Consider the following 20,639-nt stretch of genomic DNA (forward strand, 5'->3'; position numbering starts at 1 on the left):
TGATGTCCATCGACAGACGCAGCACCCACCCCTCTGTATGGGGATGGTTCTTTTGTCTTCACTGCTTGCAACTAAACTGATGTGCTGGGCTGTAGCAGTGGGGGGTTATGCCTGGAGGGACAGCCCTGTGGGCGTGTACAAGTTTTGTACTAATGTACTGCCTAGACTACTCCTGCAGGTGGCAGCATAACTCACTCAGCTCATGGAGCTGTCGATGGACATCAGAGAAAAAGATTTTACATTAAGATCCTACAAAAATCTTATTATTGCAGCCATTAGATGTGGTGGCTGCATTCATTTTCTATTTTAGGCTTTTTCCCTTCTGTTTTCACTTGGTTTTCTGGGCTGTAACTCACCTTCTGTATTACAGTGCTTTCACTCTGGATGAAGGAGCACAGGGGCACAGCAGACAGCAGCATTGTCAGTCTAGGGGGATGGGGTGTTACAGATTTAGATACACTAACAAATTGAAGCCAAACTTTAGCTCATAATGCAGTTACAGCAACAGTTTTCATTCTTTTTGGATAAAGGTTTTCTTTCAGTAAATAAATACAAGCAGATCATTGTAAGCACACTTGTCAGTGGTAAATTGTTTGTCTTACCTCTGTAACTGATATGCAAGTGAGCCTGTTCTTTGGGAAAAAAAACAGACTTAAGGCCCGTACACACGCACCAATTGTTGACCGTAAATTTTCGGCCAACGTCCGATCGCCCGATTATCGGCTTGTTAGTATGATGGTTTCCGACAACTGACTGCGACTTTTCGGCCGAACAAAATCTGGTGTGCAGGCTATAAAATTTTTGTTGGCCAACAACAGAATGGCCGATTGTTCGTCAATCAGTACAGATTTCGGCCAACAAAAATGTGATGATCAAGACTGGGCATGCTCAGTGAAGAAAAAACACACGAAAAGTAGACCAGAACATGACATCACTTCTGCAGTTGGTTGTTGTTGGCCGATAAAATTTGTGTGCAGTCTAGAGCACATTTCAACCAACACAACAACACTGGACAAAAGACGGCCGATCGGTCGGCCAACAATCGGTGCGTGTGTACTGGGCTTTACAGACTGGATTACCAGATGAAAATAGAAGAGAGAAAGCCTAAAATGAAAACTAATGCAGCCACCACATCTAAGAATTGAGAAGCTGCAGTAATATAAATATTTGCTTTTTTGTTTAATACCACTTTATGGCTATTTTCTCTTAGGAATGAATGTTAGGGAATGTTACATCTGCTCTGCGAAAGGCAACAAATAGAAGGTGAAATTTCATACATATTACAAACATTACCAGGATTAAAGATGACTTCTGCATGAATCCTATCACACACTAGTTCCTGGACCCAAAATAAGAAATACACGGTATATTCTGAAACCGCAGAGCCGTAATCACACTTATAGTTACGTTTATTGAAAAACAAATGAAGTAATAACTCTATAAGCGCTGGAGAAGTCTTTTAAGTCACAGCTCGGCGGTAATTCACCCGCACCAATAAAACAAATTACTTGCATGCAACCTGCATGAAATAAATTAGAATGACAATATAGCTGTACCCTGTAATTACATGATTAGGTTCTCGATTGGTGCTTGTTCTTTTCATTGTTATGTGGAATTTAGTAAAGGTTATCGTTGTTAATGGCAGTCAAAACTTATCACTTTTTCCACATAATAGCGTTATTTGCTTCACTACACTCGGAGTAGTTATTAAAGGACTCGTGGCTAGTAATTTCCTTAAATAAAGGTTGTACATTATGAAGATTATGGAGGATTGAGTTAAAGGGAAATCAGGGTTTACAGTGGAATTGATGTCATTTTTTGAAAGGTAAAAGGGGTAAAAATTACAAATTAAAGTGTCATACACAAAGGCTGGCCAGAGGAGCGTGTCCAGCAACTTTTCACCAGCCTTTCTTAACTGCTTAACCTTAAAAAAAATCTAAAAGCAGGTAAAATAAAAATATACAGAAAAATCAGCACAAGGAACATAATTTACTGGTAGGATGCGTCCCTTGTGCTGGTTCTTCTTCTTAGGTGAAATCCTTCTCTGTTCTTGCACCCCTCCACTCCTGCTGACATAATCTTCCAGTGTAGTGAGGGTTAATAGAACTTAGGGCTGTCAAGGGTTCCATGACTATACCTGCCCTTTCTGCCCAGCTCCTCCATTCATTTAAGCCGTACTATAGCTTCTAGGAATGGAAAGCGATCTATGAATGGAGGATAGGCTGAATGATTGATAGCTCCGCCCACTCCATTCATAGATTGTGTTTTATTCTTGGAAGCTATAGTACAGCTTCTATGATTAGAGCAGCTGCGTGAAAATGGGATTTTTGACTTACCGTAAAATCCCTTTCTCTGGTGTTCATTGACAGACCCAGCTCCTTAACCATTGGGTTTTACTGCCCCCTACAGGAGTAGGACACTAGGCAGAAAAAAGTCTGGCTACGCCTATGGGCAGTCCCAGGGGGTATATACCCTCTCTCTGCTATAGGTACTCAGTTTTGTTACAAGCAGTGTCAGAAGAATTACAATTCCACAGAGGGGCGGGTGCTGTGTCCGTCAATAAACCTCAGAGAAACTGATTTTACGGTAAGTCAAAAATCCGATTTTCTCTTTCGTTCATTGACGGACACAGCTCCTGATCTTTTTAACCATTTGGGATGTCCCAAAGCAGTGTTAAACGTGAGGGGTGGGAACAGCAAAAAAGAAATTCCCAAGGCTAACTAGAGCCAACCAGGTAAACAGGAGCTCAACCAAAACAACAACTGGAGTCCACCTGAAAAAAAACAATACACCCTCAAAGAGGACTAGGTCCTCTAAACAGCAGCCTGCAAAACCTTGTAGCCAAAGGAAGCATCAGCAGATGCCAACACATCCGCTTTATAGAACTTTGTGAAAGTGCACTGATGACCAGGGCCCACCTTGCAAACCTGTGTCACTGATGCCTGATGACGGAAAGCCAAGGAGGCACTGAGTGTCCGAGTAGAGTGCGCCTTAATAGGGAAAGGAGGAACCTAACCCCTGATGGAATAGCCCTGAATCTGTCTGATCCATCTGGAAATGGTCGCAGAAGAAGCAGACAACCCTTTCCGAGGCCCATCCATGAGCACAAATTGTGAGTCGGACTTCCTAATAGACTCTGTAGCTGCCAGGTACACCCTAATTGCCCGAATCACATCCAAGGCATGCAAAGCAATATCCTTCTGATGTTTTGGCCTGGGATAAAGGGAAGGCAACACAATTTCTTCATTCAAATGAAGATCAGAGACAACCTTTGGAAGGAACGATGGACAGGGACGAAGAACCACCTTATCTCTGTGAACCACCAAGTAAGGTGAATGACAGGATAATGCTGCCAAAAAGGCCACCTTCTGGGACAGTGTAAGCAGGGAAATCGCTGAATATTCTAAAAAATTGAGGTCCCAAGGCGGCAACAGAGACCGCACTAGAGGGGCCAGGTGCCTAACTCCCTGAAGAAAAGTACGCACTATGGAGGGTGTGGCCAAGGGCCGTTAAAAGAAGACCGCTAAGACCGACACCTGACCTTTGATAGTACTTAAGGCCAGTTTCTGCACAACCCCCCGTTGAAGGAAGGTCAAGATCCAAGCCACTGAAAAAGAGCGAGGATGAACCCCAAGAGGCTCACACCATGCAATGTATGTTTTCCACGTACGATGGCAGATCTTCGTAGAAGTAGATTTCCTAGCTTTTAAAAGCGTTGGAATCACAAACTTAGACAAACCTCTATCCATCAGCACCTTGAATTCAACAGCCAAGCTGTCAAAGCCAGCGACTGTAAAGCAGGATGGAAGATTGGTCCTTGGAACAGCAGATCCACCCTGAAAGGAAGCTTCCAAGGAATGTCAGGGACCAGCTGCACCAGATCGGCATACCAAGCCCAGCGAGGCTAGTTTGGAGCCACTAAGATGACCAGAATTCATTCTGCCTTGATCCTGCGTGGAAGTCTGGGCAGAAGCGTGAGAGGAGGGAAAGAGTAAATCAGACGATACTAACCCCAAGGTGCCACCAGTGTGTCTGTGGCGTCTGCCAGAGGATCCCATGACTGAGCCACAAACCTTCACACCTTTCTGTTGAGCTAAGACGCCAACACATCCACCTCGGGGATGCCCCACCAGAGACCCAACTGATGAAACACCTATGGATGAAGGGACCACTCCCCTTGGTCCAACGCCTGCCAACTAAGGTAGTCCCCCTGCCAGTTTTCCACCTCGGAATGTGTACGGTGGAGAGGGCTGGAACAAACCGTTCTGCCCACCTTAGAATGCCAGCTACCTCCAGAGCCGCCAGGACACCTCTTGTGCCCCCCTGGTGATTGTCTTGTACCAGGGAAGTTCGGTCTGTAAACCAGCGAAGACATCCCCCCACCCCTAAAACGGGTGAGGGTGCACCTCCATGCTCAAGGAGCCTTGTCCGCGGGTCTGGAGAAGCCCGCTCTTGACTTGCCAGACCAAGTTCGCTTGGATCCACCAGAGAAGGCCCTGAAAGGCTGTGATCCCTTGTCAGTCGCTCCTGAGGGATGAAAAAACTTCTCATGTGCCGAGAAGGATGGCTCACATCTACGACGGGGGTCCTTGCCCTTACTAGCCTGTGGAAGAAAGGTACTTTTCCCCACTGTGAGACCCTTAATGATGTCATCCAGGGTAGCTCCAAACAGGCAATCTCCTTGAAAAAGCAAGATCAGTCAAGGCTTTTTTGGAAGTCTGGTCCGCAGACTAGCATTTGAGCCAAAAAATACGCCATAGGACCACTACTGAAACAGAGAGCCTAGTGACTAGGGGAGCCACGTCCAAAGAGGCATCACAGAGAAACTGCAGCACTTGGACCAACTGGTCCGCCAGCTCAGCAAAGACAGGGGGGAGCTGCTCCCCCACCAGGCCAAGGAGTAAAAGCCTAACCCACTCGGTCATAGTTTGGGACACCAGTGCAATGGTAAATACCGACCTCAGTGCCCAACCAACCAGTGTACATATTGCGGGCCACACCCTCCGCCTTCCTGTCAGCCAGGTCCTTAAAAGCCGGGTACTCTTCAACCAGAATCATTGTTGCCTTGTTTAATCTGGAGACCGGATGGTCCACCACCGGTGGAACAGTCCACTTTTTAGGACGGGATTCCTCATAGGGGTACCGCATAGAAAATCGATTAGGAACCACAAGGGGATGTTTTGGCTGTTCCCACTCTTTAGCGATCATTCTGTCAAAATAGGCAGGGAAAGGAAACATCTTTGCCAATCTTGATGGCTTGTGAGCGACAAAGGGAACCGACGCCTCCGTCGCAGCTTTAGCTGCATCCTCGATTTTTAAGGTCTCATGCACAGATACAATCAGTGTTGATGAAATGTGCTTCAAAGACTCCATGACTCAATAGGGGAACCCCACAAAAAAAGGTGTAAAAAACACTGCTAAGGGACACCCCCACTGCTCCGGCAGCACCACTCGGTCACCAGTAACAGAGCACCTAATCGATCCTCAGCAGAGAGGGAAAGGGCCACACTAGATTCACCACCCAGCAGAAAACGGGTACCTGCAGTCACCATAATAATTTGCACTCCACGTGCGGCGATCAATAAGTGAAAAGATCCAGGAGTCAGCACCAGGGAATCAGGAGGGGCTGCCACTGCCGAAATCACCACCCATAGGGCTCCACTGTCATGGCCGCCGCTATTTTTAATGGCAAACCATTGCAAAATGGGCGCCGGACTACACAAACATGACTGCCGTGCATTGAGCAAACAAGCTACAGTAAAATGGCGGCCCCGCGCGGCACCACAAGGCTCCAGTGGACCCAGGAGGAATACCTAGGCCTCAAAAAATGGGACAGGCAGCCCCCCCCCCATAGCCGGTCGCCAGCGGTGCACCCCACCCCCATCGCCAGCACAGAACCCTCCCCTCACCCCAGGAGATGGACCAGGCCACCTCACAGCCCCAGCGAAAGTGAAGGAGGGGGGGCAAGATGGCCCTTAGGGACCATCAGACCGATGAGGGGGTGCCTTACGGGAAGTAGGGGAACCCTGGGATCTGACCGTCCCAAGGAGGGGCCCACGTCCACCACAAAACCCTCCAGGGGGAGAGGGGGGACAGTTACTTACCATATCAGAAACCAGGTGGGCACCGCTCCAGACAGAAACTCCTTTCCATTGAAATGGGGGGCTGTCGGCAAGGAGGAACGCTGTGACTTGAGCCGAGACCTGGTCGTATGCAACCTCGCGAGGCCAGCCCCCATCCAGTGGGGCTATTTCGCGGCCAACCTAGCATGGAGCTGAGGTCTGCTCAGGCTCGCTGGCCAGACTGGGGTGACCACTGGATCTAGATTATCCAGCCCTGCCTGGCAGTTGATTATAGATCTCACAGGAAAAAAACAGGAGAAAAAATCTATCTAAAAAGAAAAAATTGTCAGGACCAGAGATCCCAGCAAGGAACTAGAGCCTTGCTCCTGACTAGGCAGAAAAAAAACTGAGTACCTATAGCAGAGAGAGGGAGTATAACCCCTGGGACTGCCCATAGGCATAGCCAGACTTTTTTTCTGCCTAGTGTCCTATTCCTGTAGGGGACAGTATAACCCAATGGTTAAGAAGATCAGGAGCTGTGTCCGTCAATAAACGAAAAAGAAAAGGGCCTGTGTTTTATTAACCCCGAGCGTACCGGAAGATTACAGGGGCAGGGGGCATAGACAGAGGAGGATTTCAGTATATGGAAGAGACATCAGCACAAGAGACACATCCTACTGACGGTAAGCTATGTCTCATGTGCTGATTTTTCAGTTTTTTCATTTTGGCTCCACTTGGGATTTAACAACTTGCCGACCAGCAGTTTAACTTATCAGAGGCGTAACTAGAACCTTCAGGGCCCCGATGCAAGAAACCATGAAGGGCCCCCAGACCCCTGGCTGGGGCCCTTCCCTTCAAGCCCGGGGCTCTTCCCACTAATCCTGGGGCTCTTTAATCTCATTGCATGGCCTTTTATTATGGTCCCGCATCAGGATCCTTTCACAAGTTCTGCAGTGGGCCCCCTTCCTGCAATCTTGGGGCCTCCCCACAGTGGTGAAATGCCAGGGCCCGGTCGCAACTGTGACCTTTGAGATCCTAGAAGTTCACCCACTGGTTTGCTACCGGGCCCCCTGGAGCATGGGGCCCGGTAGCGATTGCAACCCCTGCAACCCCTGTAGTTACGCCCCTGTAACTTATACTGCTGGCCGGTGGCTCTGTTGTTCCCCTGCAACGTACATCGCAGGGAAACTTTCAGGTTTATAGGCGCACGGGTGAGCCCCCTGCTGCTGGTAGCACAGCACCAGTTTGTTAGCAGGCTCACAGCCAATGATTTTGGCTGTGAATCGGCTGATTGCTGTGTCCAATCACAGCACAGAGATCAGTGTGTTAGTAAACAAAGAACAGAGATCTGGCTGGTTCTGCTCCCTAATCTAGTTGTACGCAGTCTATTGCATTTGGGTGTGCACCCCAAAGCACCAACACACATGAGTGCGCATGTGTGTATAATATATATATACTGTATCTATATATATATATATATATATATATATATATATATATATATATATATATATATACATATATACTGTATATACACAGATACACACTTTTAACAGAGATCAGTAGGAGATGTTTCCAATCTCCCTGCCGGGCACACAAAGTGCTAATGCACACAGAGGATGTACATTAGGGTGTGCTCAGGCACACCTGGCACACTATCTGCGTACGCCTATGTACGTACCATTCAGAGCTGACATCAGGTCAGAAAATCCAGCTAGTCTGTGGGTAAAATCAGCACACATACACTTGTTAGGCACACAGTTAACCCCTTGTTTGCCCTCTTGGTCACCTAGCCAGTGTCATTAGTACAGTGAAAGTGTGCAGTATTATCGCTAATCACTGTATTAGTGTCACTAGCAACATCAGATAGTGCCAGAAAGAGTCAGTTAGTGTCCCTCTCCCTAGCCAGTGTCAGCGCCAATCCCTGATAGTCACACTATAAGTCGCTGATCACCGCCATTACTAGTATAGTGTCTGTCTGGGTCAGTATCCTGGTCAGAACTATATAGTGTCCCCAAAAAGCCTGTTCGTGGATTGGGGATGCTCTCTTGAGTGGGCACCTGACAGTAGCTGGAGGATCAAATAAAGAAGAGTGTTTTGAAGCAACATAGTCTATTATTTGATATTTAGATTCACTGCCATAAAAACAAGTGGTAATAAAACCAATATTGTTTGTTTTTGTCATTGGAAAGACCTGTGGAGTGCCTCATTTTCTTGTATGTGTATACAGCATATATATATATATATATATATATATATTTATATATATATATATATATATATATATATATATATATATATATATATATATATACACAAACACACCTTTACCTTTTAAATGCAGGTTTATTGTGTGCCTAGCATTGCATATCTGACTTATGTAACAGCTTTTTTCATTCCTATAGGGCAGAAAGTGGATAACCATTTTTCTCGAGGAGAAATATCTGAAGAGGAATATAAGTGTCTGCCCTGCAGGGAAGGTTGTTCGTACTGTACAGGGGATGCACCCTGCTATGCTCAGGAGGACAAGTATTTGCGGATCGCTGTCATCTCCTTCCAAGCCTTCTGCATGCTGCTCAACTTCATAAGCATGCTAGTGGTCTACCATTTCCGCAGAGCAAAGGTAAATACTACAGCTCTCTCTGATACTCTCCCTCTGATATTCAGCCGGGATGTTGTGGCTATTGTTATCTCTGCAAATATCTCACCGCAGTGCCGGCTTATTAACCATGTCAGTCGGAATTTGTATACAGGGCCAGACTTTGCTAAATATGAAGTAGCAGTCATTTTTATAAACTGGTATCAGTACATCCAGGCAACCAGGATAATTTGTCATCTAGCACATAACAAATATACCTGCTCAGAGCAGGCGGGTTCTATTCATTATTTTGGAATTTAATGACTGGAAAAACCCAAGTTAGAAGACGAAATGCTATTTTTTTACAACATAGGAAATAGGGATCGACCAATTATCGGCAATGGCGATATATCGGGGGCTGATATGCACTTTCCCCGACATATTGGCAGTCGATTCCGATATGTCGGGGGCCGATATGCACTTTCCCCGACATATCAGAATCGGCTGCCAAGGTGACCGATATTGCCGATATTTTCGGGAAAGTGCTTGTACCGGAGTGATGCCTGCAGCTAGAGGCATCACCCCCCCGGTACCAGCGTCCATAGCCGACGGTCGGTTGTCTTGTAATGACAACCGATGCGGCTGAGAAGCCGCACGGCTGTCATTACAAGGAGCGTGAGAGGATGTCCCCTCCCACCGCCTTCCGCGGCTCTCCTGGGTCTCCCGTCCCACCAGGAGACCCAGACAAGCAGCCTGCACGGCCGCCGAAGACCCAATCAAAGCCGCATTTGGCTCTGATCGGGTCTCCATGCAAAAACCCGGAAGTGATGTCATGACACCACTTCCGGGTACTGTCTGGCGCCAGATGCAAAAAAATGACAGCATTCAAAACATCCAAACTTGGCGCTTTGAATGCTTTTAAGTGCAGAGGAGGGGTTTGGGGTCTTTTAGACCCCCAGATCTCTCCACAAGAGTACCTGTGAAGAAAAAAAAAATATATATATTTTTTTTAAAATGTACAAAAATATTGGCGCATATCGGCCGATACCGATATGCATTGGCCAAAATATCGGTATCGGCAACGAAAAACCGATATCGGTCAATCATTAATAGGAAACATGCTATGAAAAATATGTGAACTTTCTTCTGAATATACAAGTCAGCCTTCTCTGAGTCACTGGGCACAATTCACTAACCAATATGTTACCGCATTCGAGTATGCAGTAACATATCGTACAACGTTAAAGAAAAAAAAAAACAAAATGTGCCATTCACAAGGAAACTCTCATTATGAATTTGCATGCGTTATCTAGTTGAAAATACTGCATGACATTGTGCGGTAAGTTATCAAACGCATCTCGCATGAATGTCACATCCTGGCGAGAATCAGGGAAGAAGATGTATTTTGGTGCGATTGAACGGAATCCAATCAGAACTTGGGTGAGAAGACGGGAAAAGGAGGAGCTGCAAATTCACACAATCTCACCTGCGATAATCTGGTATGAAGTCTTTCCCAAAAAAATGTAAGGCTGGCAACGACTTGGTCATGGCTGGTATGGCATGACTTCTCTGTAAGGGGCTCAAGGTACCCTGATCATTTTGATATAGAGCTCCATTATCAGTTGCTTGGATAACCTGAACTTCTGCAGGGTCTCATCTTCAGGGAGTTGGTCCAGAAGTGTGCACTCCTTGAAGGCTCTTTCCTTCAAATGGACCACTTGACATCTCCTCCTCCTCTTCTGTATTGCCTTACATTCCAGGAGATTGGATGTAAAGGGCTCTATTTCAATAAGATATCCTCTGACAGCCTCTAGATAACACTCCTCTTACACTCCATACACCTCAAGCTTGCACTTTCCCACCTATGTTTCAACCAATCACTGGGGGGAGGGGTCTGACATTGCTGTGGTTACCACATAGTTATTGCAAGCTGGGAGCAGTGCCTAATTACCGCATGCGTTTATTTATTTCCTTTAGTGAATTGACTTAATTGTGCCCACTTACTTGAAATTAGTGTAGCACTACCCCTGAAGGAGCCACTGGTAGATTTGGGTCCTCTGCTCTTTTTGCCCTAAACAGAGCCCAACTCCCTCAGCACCAAAAATACCTTGATTGTGGAGTCTACCAGCAGTTACACAGGAAAATACACACCAACTGTGATAAAAGAAAAAAACAGGTTGTACTGGTAGCAATAAAGACAAACAATAATAAAAGTGAAGGCAAAGTGAATCAACACAAGGATACAATACAAGTATGGTCAAATACCTTGTAAAGTGTGGCCACCTGTCCTGCAGGACTGAGGGTACAAACAATAGCCCTCCACATGGGAAATCACTCAGCAAGGGAGATGTGTACTGATTTCAAGGAAATAAACTGGCTAGCTCCCTTGCAGGCCCTTGCAGGAGAGTCTAGGTTTAAGCTTGGAAAAATTATGTTTGAACTCCTGCATACCAGTAAAAGAATAGACCCTGGGTATAAGCAGTTTGACGTTTGGTTCTTCTGCTGGCTTAGTTGTGGTCCTTAAGTTGGCATGCAATACAAGATTCTTTTTCTTTAAAATGTGGAATGAACAGCATAGTTCCCTTTAAATGGCAAAGTTGTTGGCACAGGTCATTTTAGAGATAAGACTATTGGTGAGGGTCTCTTTAAGATATGAAGTTGTTAGCAAAAGTCACTTTAAAGTAGAACTATAGGCAATAATTTTTTTTTTTAAATTGTGAATAGAGCAAGGGAATGTTATAACCCCTGTCAGATTTGTTTTTGCCATCTGTGTTCCATTGCAGAGATTTCCCTTCACTTCCTGTCCCATAGCCAAACAGGAAGTGAGAGGAAATCCCTGCATTTTAGGGGAATTCCTTGGGGACCCCCAGGTTACCAGAACTAGTGTCCCCATTGGAGGATTTCCCCACTATTACTTTTCTGGGGACAACCCAACATTTGGGGTTTTCTTTTACTTTCCCTTTTAATTATAATGGTAAACAGGACAATTAGAGAGGGTGAATCTCCCTAACAGGACACACAGACAGCAATAAAACCTGGCAGGGGTTCTAATCCCTCTCCACTCCGTCCAAAACTAAAAAAAAGGCATTTTGCCTTTAGTTATACTTTAAGAGGAGGTGTGAAATGGTTGGTGTGGCTCACTTTAAAAGTTGAGTTTGAACTTGGGCCGCATATGCTCTCTTTAAATGGCCTAAGCAAACATGCAGCTGCAGGAAAAGGGTTCTGAATGAAGAAAATAAAACCTGTCCAGGGATGCTAGACCCCCAGGTGTGGAAACTGGGGGATCTGACTTCCTAAATGTAGACGTACCAAACGGCCAATTAGGGCCGGGGAGCCCATGCAACCAAAATACCAATACACACAGTGAAAAATAGGGATTAAAGACAATCACCTCAGAACTGGTTGCAAAAAATAGGCTCAACTCTGGTATACAACTGCAAAAAGAAACTTTATTTGTAGTGCAATCAAAGACAATGAAAGAAAACACATGCTAAAAATATAGCAAATGATGAAGACCAGTGGACCTGCTGAGGCAGCAAATCACACAAGCTCACACAAAAGCACACACATCAAAGGCCCCCATCCATCCATCCACAGCCAATCACACCCAGTTCCTGTAAATACAAAAACATTTCCAGTATCAGGACCAGATTATGGAGCTGATAATACTTGGATTGGTAGTGCAATTTAATGCCTGTAGCTGAATCCCTCAAATTATGCGGATCAGAGGCAGTGTCCTCATCAATTCAAGGCATACATAGCAGCATAGAAGGGAGTGTGATGAAAATGTGGAAAGGCCATCTAGTGAACAGTCCTCTGTCCCTTCTATATGAGCATAAGGAAGCCCACGAAGTGCAAACTGAAAAGAGGAGGGGGGAGGAGAATGGGCTAAGTTCAATACAGACAGTTGAGTATAGCGCCCAGTATTCAGCGGCCCAAGTTTATCTATGCAGTCCACAAAATTAGGTGCAGATTACATGGGAGGGACCCACAGACGTCCTCCTATGGATAAAATAGAAATCATTATGACATTGGTGAGTTGAACATGGGAAATCATTGTATCATGGCGCTAAAATGACATACAGCTGATGGAGCAACTCTAATCAGTGGAAAAGAGTACATCAGGGTATTGTAGCTCAAATAGCTGGGAGGGGGGCGGTGTGCTGGTCAATAACTTGAAGTGTCCACACAGACAGTAATCACTGTAAAAAGGGTCCTGACCGGACCTAAGTCTCTCTTACCCACCCCTCGATATCTACCCGGTACTCCTGCAGATGCTGCCACCACACTTCCTCATGCCTCTGTAGATGTCCTATCTCACTGTAGATATGGCACTCTCCTGTTGCGTCCCTCACTCACAGAGCGTACTGGGACCGCTGTCCCTCAATGCTGCATCACTTCCTGCTCTCAGCCCGGAAGTCAGCCCCGTGATGGTTTGCAGGTGTCCGCAGAGATGAACAGCTCAGGCGTGGCTAAGGTGGATGGATGGAAGGGGCCCAGCGTGTGACGTCAACGCGTTTCGCGTGTGTGACACACGCTTCGCCAGGACCAGAAAGGATTCTGCCTTTTAGAGAGCAAAGGGCTAAATTTAGATCAACAACCTGTGGACAGTAGTCACGATGACGAACAAATGGCAGCTTGCACCAGTAAAGGGCAGCAGTATACTTGTCTTCAATATGGACCAATTCTGAAAAATGTTTGCACCCTTAACAGCACTGGCCGGTGTAACGTTAAAAAACCATACCCCGTGGAGAAACCATACCCTCGTCACTTCCGGGCTGAAACAGCTGAGCAGCGCAGCAGTGCGCATGCTCAGAGCCCCGGATACGTGATTGAACATTAAAGAATTAGACAAGTGCGCATGCTCGGTGGGCATGAAATTCTCACGGCACTGTGTCTAATGTAAAACTTGCGGCGCTTACATTAAAACAGCTCATCTGAAACGTAAATCATCTCCGCTCTTCGCCCTGTCACTGCCCTCATCTCCGGTAATAAATATAAAAGCGGTGGCGGGTGTATGTGATGTAAATGTGACGGCGATCGTGGCTCCGTGATCCGCTTTTATATTTATTACCGGAGATGAGGGCAGTGACAGGGCGAAGAGCGGAGATGATTTACGTTTCAGATGAGCTGTTTTAATGTAAGCGCCGCAAGTTTAACTACCGTGAGAAATCCATACCCTCCGTAGCGGAACCGGAAGTGACGAGGGTATGGTTTTCTCACGGGTATGGATTTTTCACGGAACACCGGTAACAAGAACTGAATGTAACTAATAGCAACAATATGTGGGTCAGTCCTTTTGCAATCTAGAGAAACAACGGTGGTCCTGTGGTGGGGGCCCCCTTTTATTGGAGATGTGGCACTGATGCATTGCGACACATGCACTTCTGTAGACTAACAGGTTTCCCCGGAGCAGACTTCTATGTGCAGTGTTCTGCTTAACAGACTCTTACTCAGCTTTTCCAGCTAGTCTGTACTCTGCCCAACCTGGTCTGGAACAGCAAAGCAAGACACAAACTTTCACAAGATCCTTCCACTTACAAAGCCTCTCTCCAACTCCCTGGTGTCTGCCCAGGCTTTTCCTTTTATATGCTCCTGCCTCTTGTTGATTGCTCATGGGTTCTGTAGTTTACCTTCAGCTTAACTTTGAAGAAAGTTCTGCTTTCAGCATAAAACTCCCAGAAGCCTTTGAACACTTGTATTAAGGCTGTGACAAGAAAAAAGGTCTGATCGCTGCCATCTTGTGGATAAATACAAATTTGCATTCACAGTAACAATGCACAGTGTTACATAGGCATGCAAAAAGTGAAGTCCATCATTCTGATCTGATAACAGGTCATACCTTTCCTTCTCTTCTTTACTGTCCTTTCAACACCAGAAGCTAAGGAAAATACACTGTACTTGTATGTATATAAAACAGCACGTGACCCAGTTGTGTGACATTGCTGACTGCATTAAAGTGAACCAACTGCTTTGCTCTGCACAGATTTGCTTTAACGACTTTAGACTAGCAAGACAGCCGGGCAATGCACTTTTTCAGAAGGAGAGTTTAGCAATTGCAGGCCACATATTTCTTTCATTAATGTTTTCTTTAAAATCCCCAACTCCAGGCTCAGCCCCTTGAGCAGCTACCCCCCCCCCCCCCCCACCCCTGCAATATTTATGCCTTTTTTGGTTTGAATATACTTACCTTTTTTCAAATTGTTCAGGCCAGTCACATGAAACACATGGTCCTCTTAAGTTGTTTTCCCAGTGCTGGGCGGTTCTTCAAATGCAGAGATCAGTGTTGACATCATCATGTTAGCGCCGTGATGGTTTCACCTTTACATTTGTGCACTCTCACCATGAATATAAAGTGAAATAAGGGCATTGTAGTGATGCCTCTCAGTGGACAGACCAATAACGCCCTACAGTTCCAGTATGTCCTTAGTCTTACAGGTTCAGTGACGGTGGGTGTCATTCAATCAAGAAGACTGAGGGCATCTTGTGGCTAAATAGAAGTACTGCAGGAGAGAATGTGGTTGAATCTAAGTATTACTATATAGCAGCTATTTTTTACATTTTTAAACCTGCTAGAAAACAATTTTCATTTGAAACTATAAGTTGGGCTTTTATTGAGCATTTAACTTTTTATTTCACAGATCTATTCTCCCTCTTATAAAGCTTCTATTGGGCGGCCTAAACACAACAGTAAAACAACTTCTAGGAATTCTGTTTAATGGCGCATTCCTTTAATTTGAACCTCCCTAAGGTTTCTCACAAAAAGTAATACCACCTTTCATTCTTGACAGGGAAAATACATTGCATTATTTCAATTTGAAGCGTTTGCTTAGATTACAGGCCTAGTTTAATTTATAATGTATCCCTAATATTACTCTGAGGCATCTGTCGAGTTGGCACTTTGTTAATTTAGTTGAAGAATTCAATCCACATTATATGAGATTTTACCCATTATGTAAATGTTATAGACTTTAAATGGCTTTCTTAAACAGACAAAATCATTAAGAGTAGCATAGCAGGAGAATGAAACCAAGCAGAATTTCCCAAATTAGGAATGAAGCAGATTGTCTCCACCAAAGTGAAACACACAGTTCTCACTTTCTCTTTCCTTGCTAAGGTTTTTTAATGTAAATGATGTGATATAAAGCATTGTCTGGAAGATATGTACATGTCATCATTATAAGCTTTGATCCAATGAGTAAAACCATCCCCAGTATTGTTACACTTTCTACTGCCTTGCTTCCTAAAGCCTAAATTACATGTCTTGTGTTGATGAGATCTAGCAATTCTCAAACAGCTGTATACAGGGTGGATAAATGGCTCTCTGGCCAAGGTTGTATCTGTACTGTAAATCAGCAGTTTCAGATCAAATGTTTGACACTGGAGCATAAAAGATAATTTAGCTCTACTCACTATCCTAAAAGTGAAATGAAAGCCAAATTTTAAAAAACGAAATGCTTAAAACAAAACCTTACATGCTCTAGCTGTTATTTTTCAATTTTTCTCCTCTGCTTTTGCTCCAATGTGTCCTGGTGACTTCAGATATATAGGTTCCACCTGTGCTTTCCAAGACCCACAGAATCTTGTAAAGTCTCTACTTTGTACATGATACTGTTTAGAACTAAAGGCTTACATGCAGAAGGAGGAGATACGTGGCTTTGGTTTTGTGTCTCTCGCTCTGTCTGTGTGTACAGCGCTGGGAGTGACTGTAAGTAAGCTTGTAGTTCTTGTAGCACAAGGTGGAGACTCTATAGGTCCTGGCAAGAGCTCTGCCATAAAGCAATATCTCTCCTGTGTTCGAGTGGTATGCAGGAAGGTGAATATTCTAGGCGGTTTTATGACACAAATGAAGTGGTCCTGCTGCCCCCCCTCAGAACCAAGGGTATCCAAAAGGCACTACAAGAAAACAACAAGAAAAGTGCGCACCGACCTTAGGCATTACCACTTAAAAGTTTATTAAAATCAAAGAAGGGTAGCGTACAATATACTCACAAACGTATGATATGAACAAGCATATAGGAAATGGGCACCGCTCGCTTCCAGGACACTTCTCTACTGCTGGATAGCGTGATGGCGTTCTCAAAACCTGATGTGGCTTACGCGTTTCAAGGGAGGACCCTGTTCCTCAGAGCCAAAATCGCCACTTGAGTGTTCATATCCTTCGTTTGTGAGTTTATTGTATGCTATCCTTTGATTTTAATAAACTTTTAAGTGGTAATGCACAAGGTCAGTGTGCCCTTCTCTTGTTGTTTTCTTGAAGAGCTCTGCCATGTCAGTACAGGAGCAAAGCACAGGTTCACTTTAAGGCTGCCTGTTAACATGCAGGTAATAAAAGGTTAGGGTAAAGGAGAGTTAGATGGGACAGGCTCTGCTTCTATTTTGTAAAAAGAGATGATCCCACAAAAAAAAACTGGAATGAAAGTGTATTTTATCTCAATGTTTCTACTAAGAATTGGAACTCTTTTATGTAGCTCTACCCCGATGGAGCTGCTGGAAAATCCTGGGCTCACTTACCATTTCCAGTCATGACCCATCCCATAACAGAATCCAACAATACACCAATGGAAAAAATTGGCCTTTAATAAAATAGTATAAAGACCTGGAGAAAGTACTGGTTAAACATGTTTTTAATCATTAAAGCAATAGTTCTGTGAGACTGATGTAATTCAATACAAACAAAACATGTACCACAAAAACACAAAAACAGTGTAAATCATAATAAATATACGGCATATGTGTGCCCACCAAACTATAACAGTGATGGATATACTTTCATTATACTGTAACAATGTGCATATACCAATTTCAGTGCCAGGTGTATCTCTAATAAACTATAAGGTGCCTATCTGTGAAAATATATAAACCCCTAAAATAAAAACCACCATCAGCACCTGTAAGTAATCAGTACAAACAATGTGAATTCTGAAAGTGACAACGATTCCAAAGGAAATAGTCCATCTCTACAACAATCAAGTGTTCAGTAAAAGTCAGTGGAAATAAATCAAAATGGAGTGCTTCTGTGCCCGAAGTGCCGTGCTGTTTTGTGACTCTCATGCAACAAGCGTTTTTGCGCTGTGGTACATGTTTTGTTTATTTTGTAATGAACAGCAGAAACAGTTTTTCTTTAATTTAGAGGCATATACAAGTAGCGCGGGGGTGAGGTTCAATATTCATGATGTAATTCAATGAAGCAATGGAATAAATAGGGTTGATATTCATTCTCCCTACTAACAGTGAAGGCCCTTGCCTGAGACGTACTGGAAAAGTGGAGAAAAATGCTGCAAATAGCAATCAATTCAACAAATACCCCTAGAATATAGCAGGAGAGATGCTGCTCTCTATTGGGGCCTGACTAAAGTCAACTAGACCCTAGCTAACCACTGGCCAGTGGGTAAATCTGCACAAAGTCTGCTGGTGGTAAGGCCTTAGGAGTGTAACAGTGTAGCACTCAACCTTGAAAGGAAGTTTTTGTAATCCAAAAAAGTAAAAATATCTTTGCAATGTGTCCCAAACAATTAACAGTAAAAGATGCAGAGGCCCCCTTTAAGCAAGCTCCACCATAGACACTGGCATTCTCAAACAATTGTAAACAATGTTCAGCACAGCAATGGGTGGCCTGAGGCTGCCCACCAATCTGACAGTAGAATAATGTAACCTGAATAGTCTGTCCTCTGATCACTCCTGGTGGCTGGATGAAGGAGGGTGAGAAGTGTCTTTGGCAGGATGATGGTGGATGAGAATCTGGCAACTCTCTCACCAGTAGACCTCCCCTGAGGCTTCTCCTTCTCACCCTGGAAGCTTATTGCAGTTGTCTTAATGCAGGGATACAACCACTTTGCTCTTAGATCCATTGTTGGTGATCCCTGGACTTTCTTTCTCCCTGGTGGTCCATGGATTCCCCCTTAGGATCACAGCCTGCACATCTCTCTCGTTTTCGAGAGGAGTCTTCCTGTCCCTCACTCTTTCTAGTGGTCCGTATATATTGTTCCATACTCTGTACAAAAAGCAAAGTTAGCAAAATTCTTCAGTACTAAATATAATAATCCAGCTTCTTTGTGTAGCACCCTTCTAGGTAGGTGCTAGTGAGAGAGTATAGTTTTGTGCTCTGTCTGCTTACCAGATGGGCTGCAGGTAAATCTATATTGTTCTCTGCCTACAAGAGAGCATGATCTGTTAGTGAGGTCTGCTCATTGTGCTCAGTATGTGATTCATTCAGTCTGGATAGTGTTTCACGCTGGTCCAATAGGGAGGCATGTTGGATAGTGGGAGGAAACCTGATGAATGAGTGCATAGTCTTTTGATACAGTCCTGATGACTAGCAGAGGGCAGGTCACCTTGGTGCATTCTGGGATACTGTATAAAAGCCAGGAGCACATGTGCTGAGGGGTCTTTCGTTGGAGAGCGGAGTTCCGGAGGGAGGGGGTGGCTGCCTCTGCCTCTGTAGAGGTGCCATGTGGATGCTGGAGGTCGTCCTGAAGGCCAGAGGAGCAGTTGAGAGGAGTTGAACCCAGAGGTCCAGGAGAGCTGACTGAGAGGGGGAGACACTGGAGACCCTGTGGCTGCAGTATCATGAGTACAGGGACTCGTGTCAAGGGGCCTGACCTGAGGGGTGCAACCCCTGCTCATAAGATAGTCAGTGGACGGGTGTCAGCAGAGAGAGAGAGAGAGAGAGAGAGAGGATACTAGGGAGAGTGTCCTGAAGTAAAGAGTTTGTCCACCAAGTCGTCTTGAAGGAGCCAAGAGACTTAATTCCTATTCATCCAAAGTGGCAGGATGGATTGACAGCCTGGCTGTTCCACATCTAAAAGCATAGTAGAGAATATAGAAGTCCTCAAATACTATGAATAGTTAATTTGAGTATCCCACTATTTCCTTCTCCTATCCCCATTATAAAATAAATAACCAAACACCCCTGGACTGATTATTGAAGTGTGAGCCAAGTGGAAATAGGAAATTGCATTTGCTTATGGTCGTGTTCTGGTAACCAGGGGGACCCGCGGAGTGAATATCTAGCAGCTCTTATGGGGGCAGTGCTACATTTGTAAATCCAACACATATTATATTATATCCACTTGGTTCTAGTATCTAGATGTCAGTAGCTGCAGTTGCACTGGGGCATACCAGCTTGCCCAGTATCTTCCAAATAACAGTCCAAGCATTATTATTCATATGTGACATAAAAAACTGGTGAAAACTATTCTTCATGAACTACAAAATGCAAAAGAAAAAAAAGATGGCAAGATATACACTTTAATGGCATGATAGATGAAATACTTGATAAAGAAAGTTGGCGTTGACCATAAAAAAACACTAAAATCTTCCTAAAGCTTGTTATATACTACTAAAAACAGTTAAACTTTAAAAGCCTATCTTTGGGGAAATGTTGCATCCCATTCTGCTCCCACTGTCATGTGACTCTCCATGGCACCTCTTTTGTGACTTAAGTGTGGCAATCAACCACTGCAGTCCAGGCCCCGCCGCTGACTGGTCTTGTTACCAATTCTTATTGGGATATCATCACACCACTGCTGAAGCCCTTAGGACCCCACCGATGGACAGCTAATGGGAAGGAACCATATAGATGACAAGCAGTTATCTAGACTTCTGACTCAGGAGTCCAAAAGAGCAGAGAGGGCCATTTGACTATGGATTCCGGTAACTATTCGGGGCATTTACATGTATCTTTTTTTAATACTAGGGGATTCGTTAGAGGGCGTAAAAAGAGATAAAATTTAGTGTGGTGGATTCCTGGCCAAAGATTGGCTTTAACCACTTGACGTCCAGCCGCCACAGATGTACTGCGGCAGTTTGGCTCGTATAGGCAGAGCGCCGTACCTGTAAGGGGCTAGGGGGCGATCCCGCGCCACCGGGGGGGGGGCGATCGCGTGCCGCCAGAGGCACGCTCCTGCCCCCGCTCGTCAGCGTCAGCCGCCGGCCACCCGCGATCTTCTGCCGCTGACAGAGAAGGACGGACGGCTGATGTAAACACAGCCGTCCGT

At 44.9% G+C, this 20,639-nt stretch overlaps 1 protein-coding gene across 1 annotated transcript in view; it reads left to right on the top strand.

Moving 5' to 3' along the window:
- The window catches only part of GPR158 (G protein-coupled receptor 158), a 379,140-nt gene that overhangs the window by 208,895 nt on the left and 149,606 nt on the right, over positions 1-20,639 (top strand). The window contains exon 4 of the mRNA XM_082258122.1: positions 8,468-8,685. Coding sequence (XP_082114248.1) covers positions 8,468-8,685 — 218 coding nt within the window. The remainder of the gene's footprint in view (positions 1-8,467; positions 8,686-20,639) is intronic.

The sequence above is a fragment of the Pelophylax lessonae genome, assembly GCF_965119305.1.
Source record: "Pelophylax lessonae genome assembly, chromosome: 5".
Lineage (NCBI taxonomy): Eukaryota > Metazoa > Chordata > Amphibia > Anura > Ranidae > Pelophylax > Pelophylax lessonae.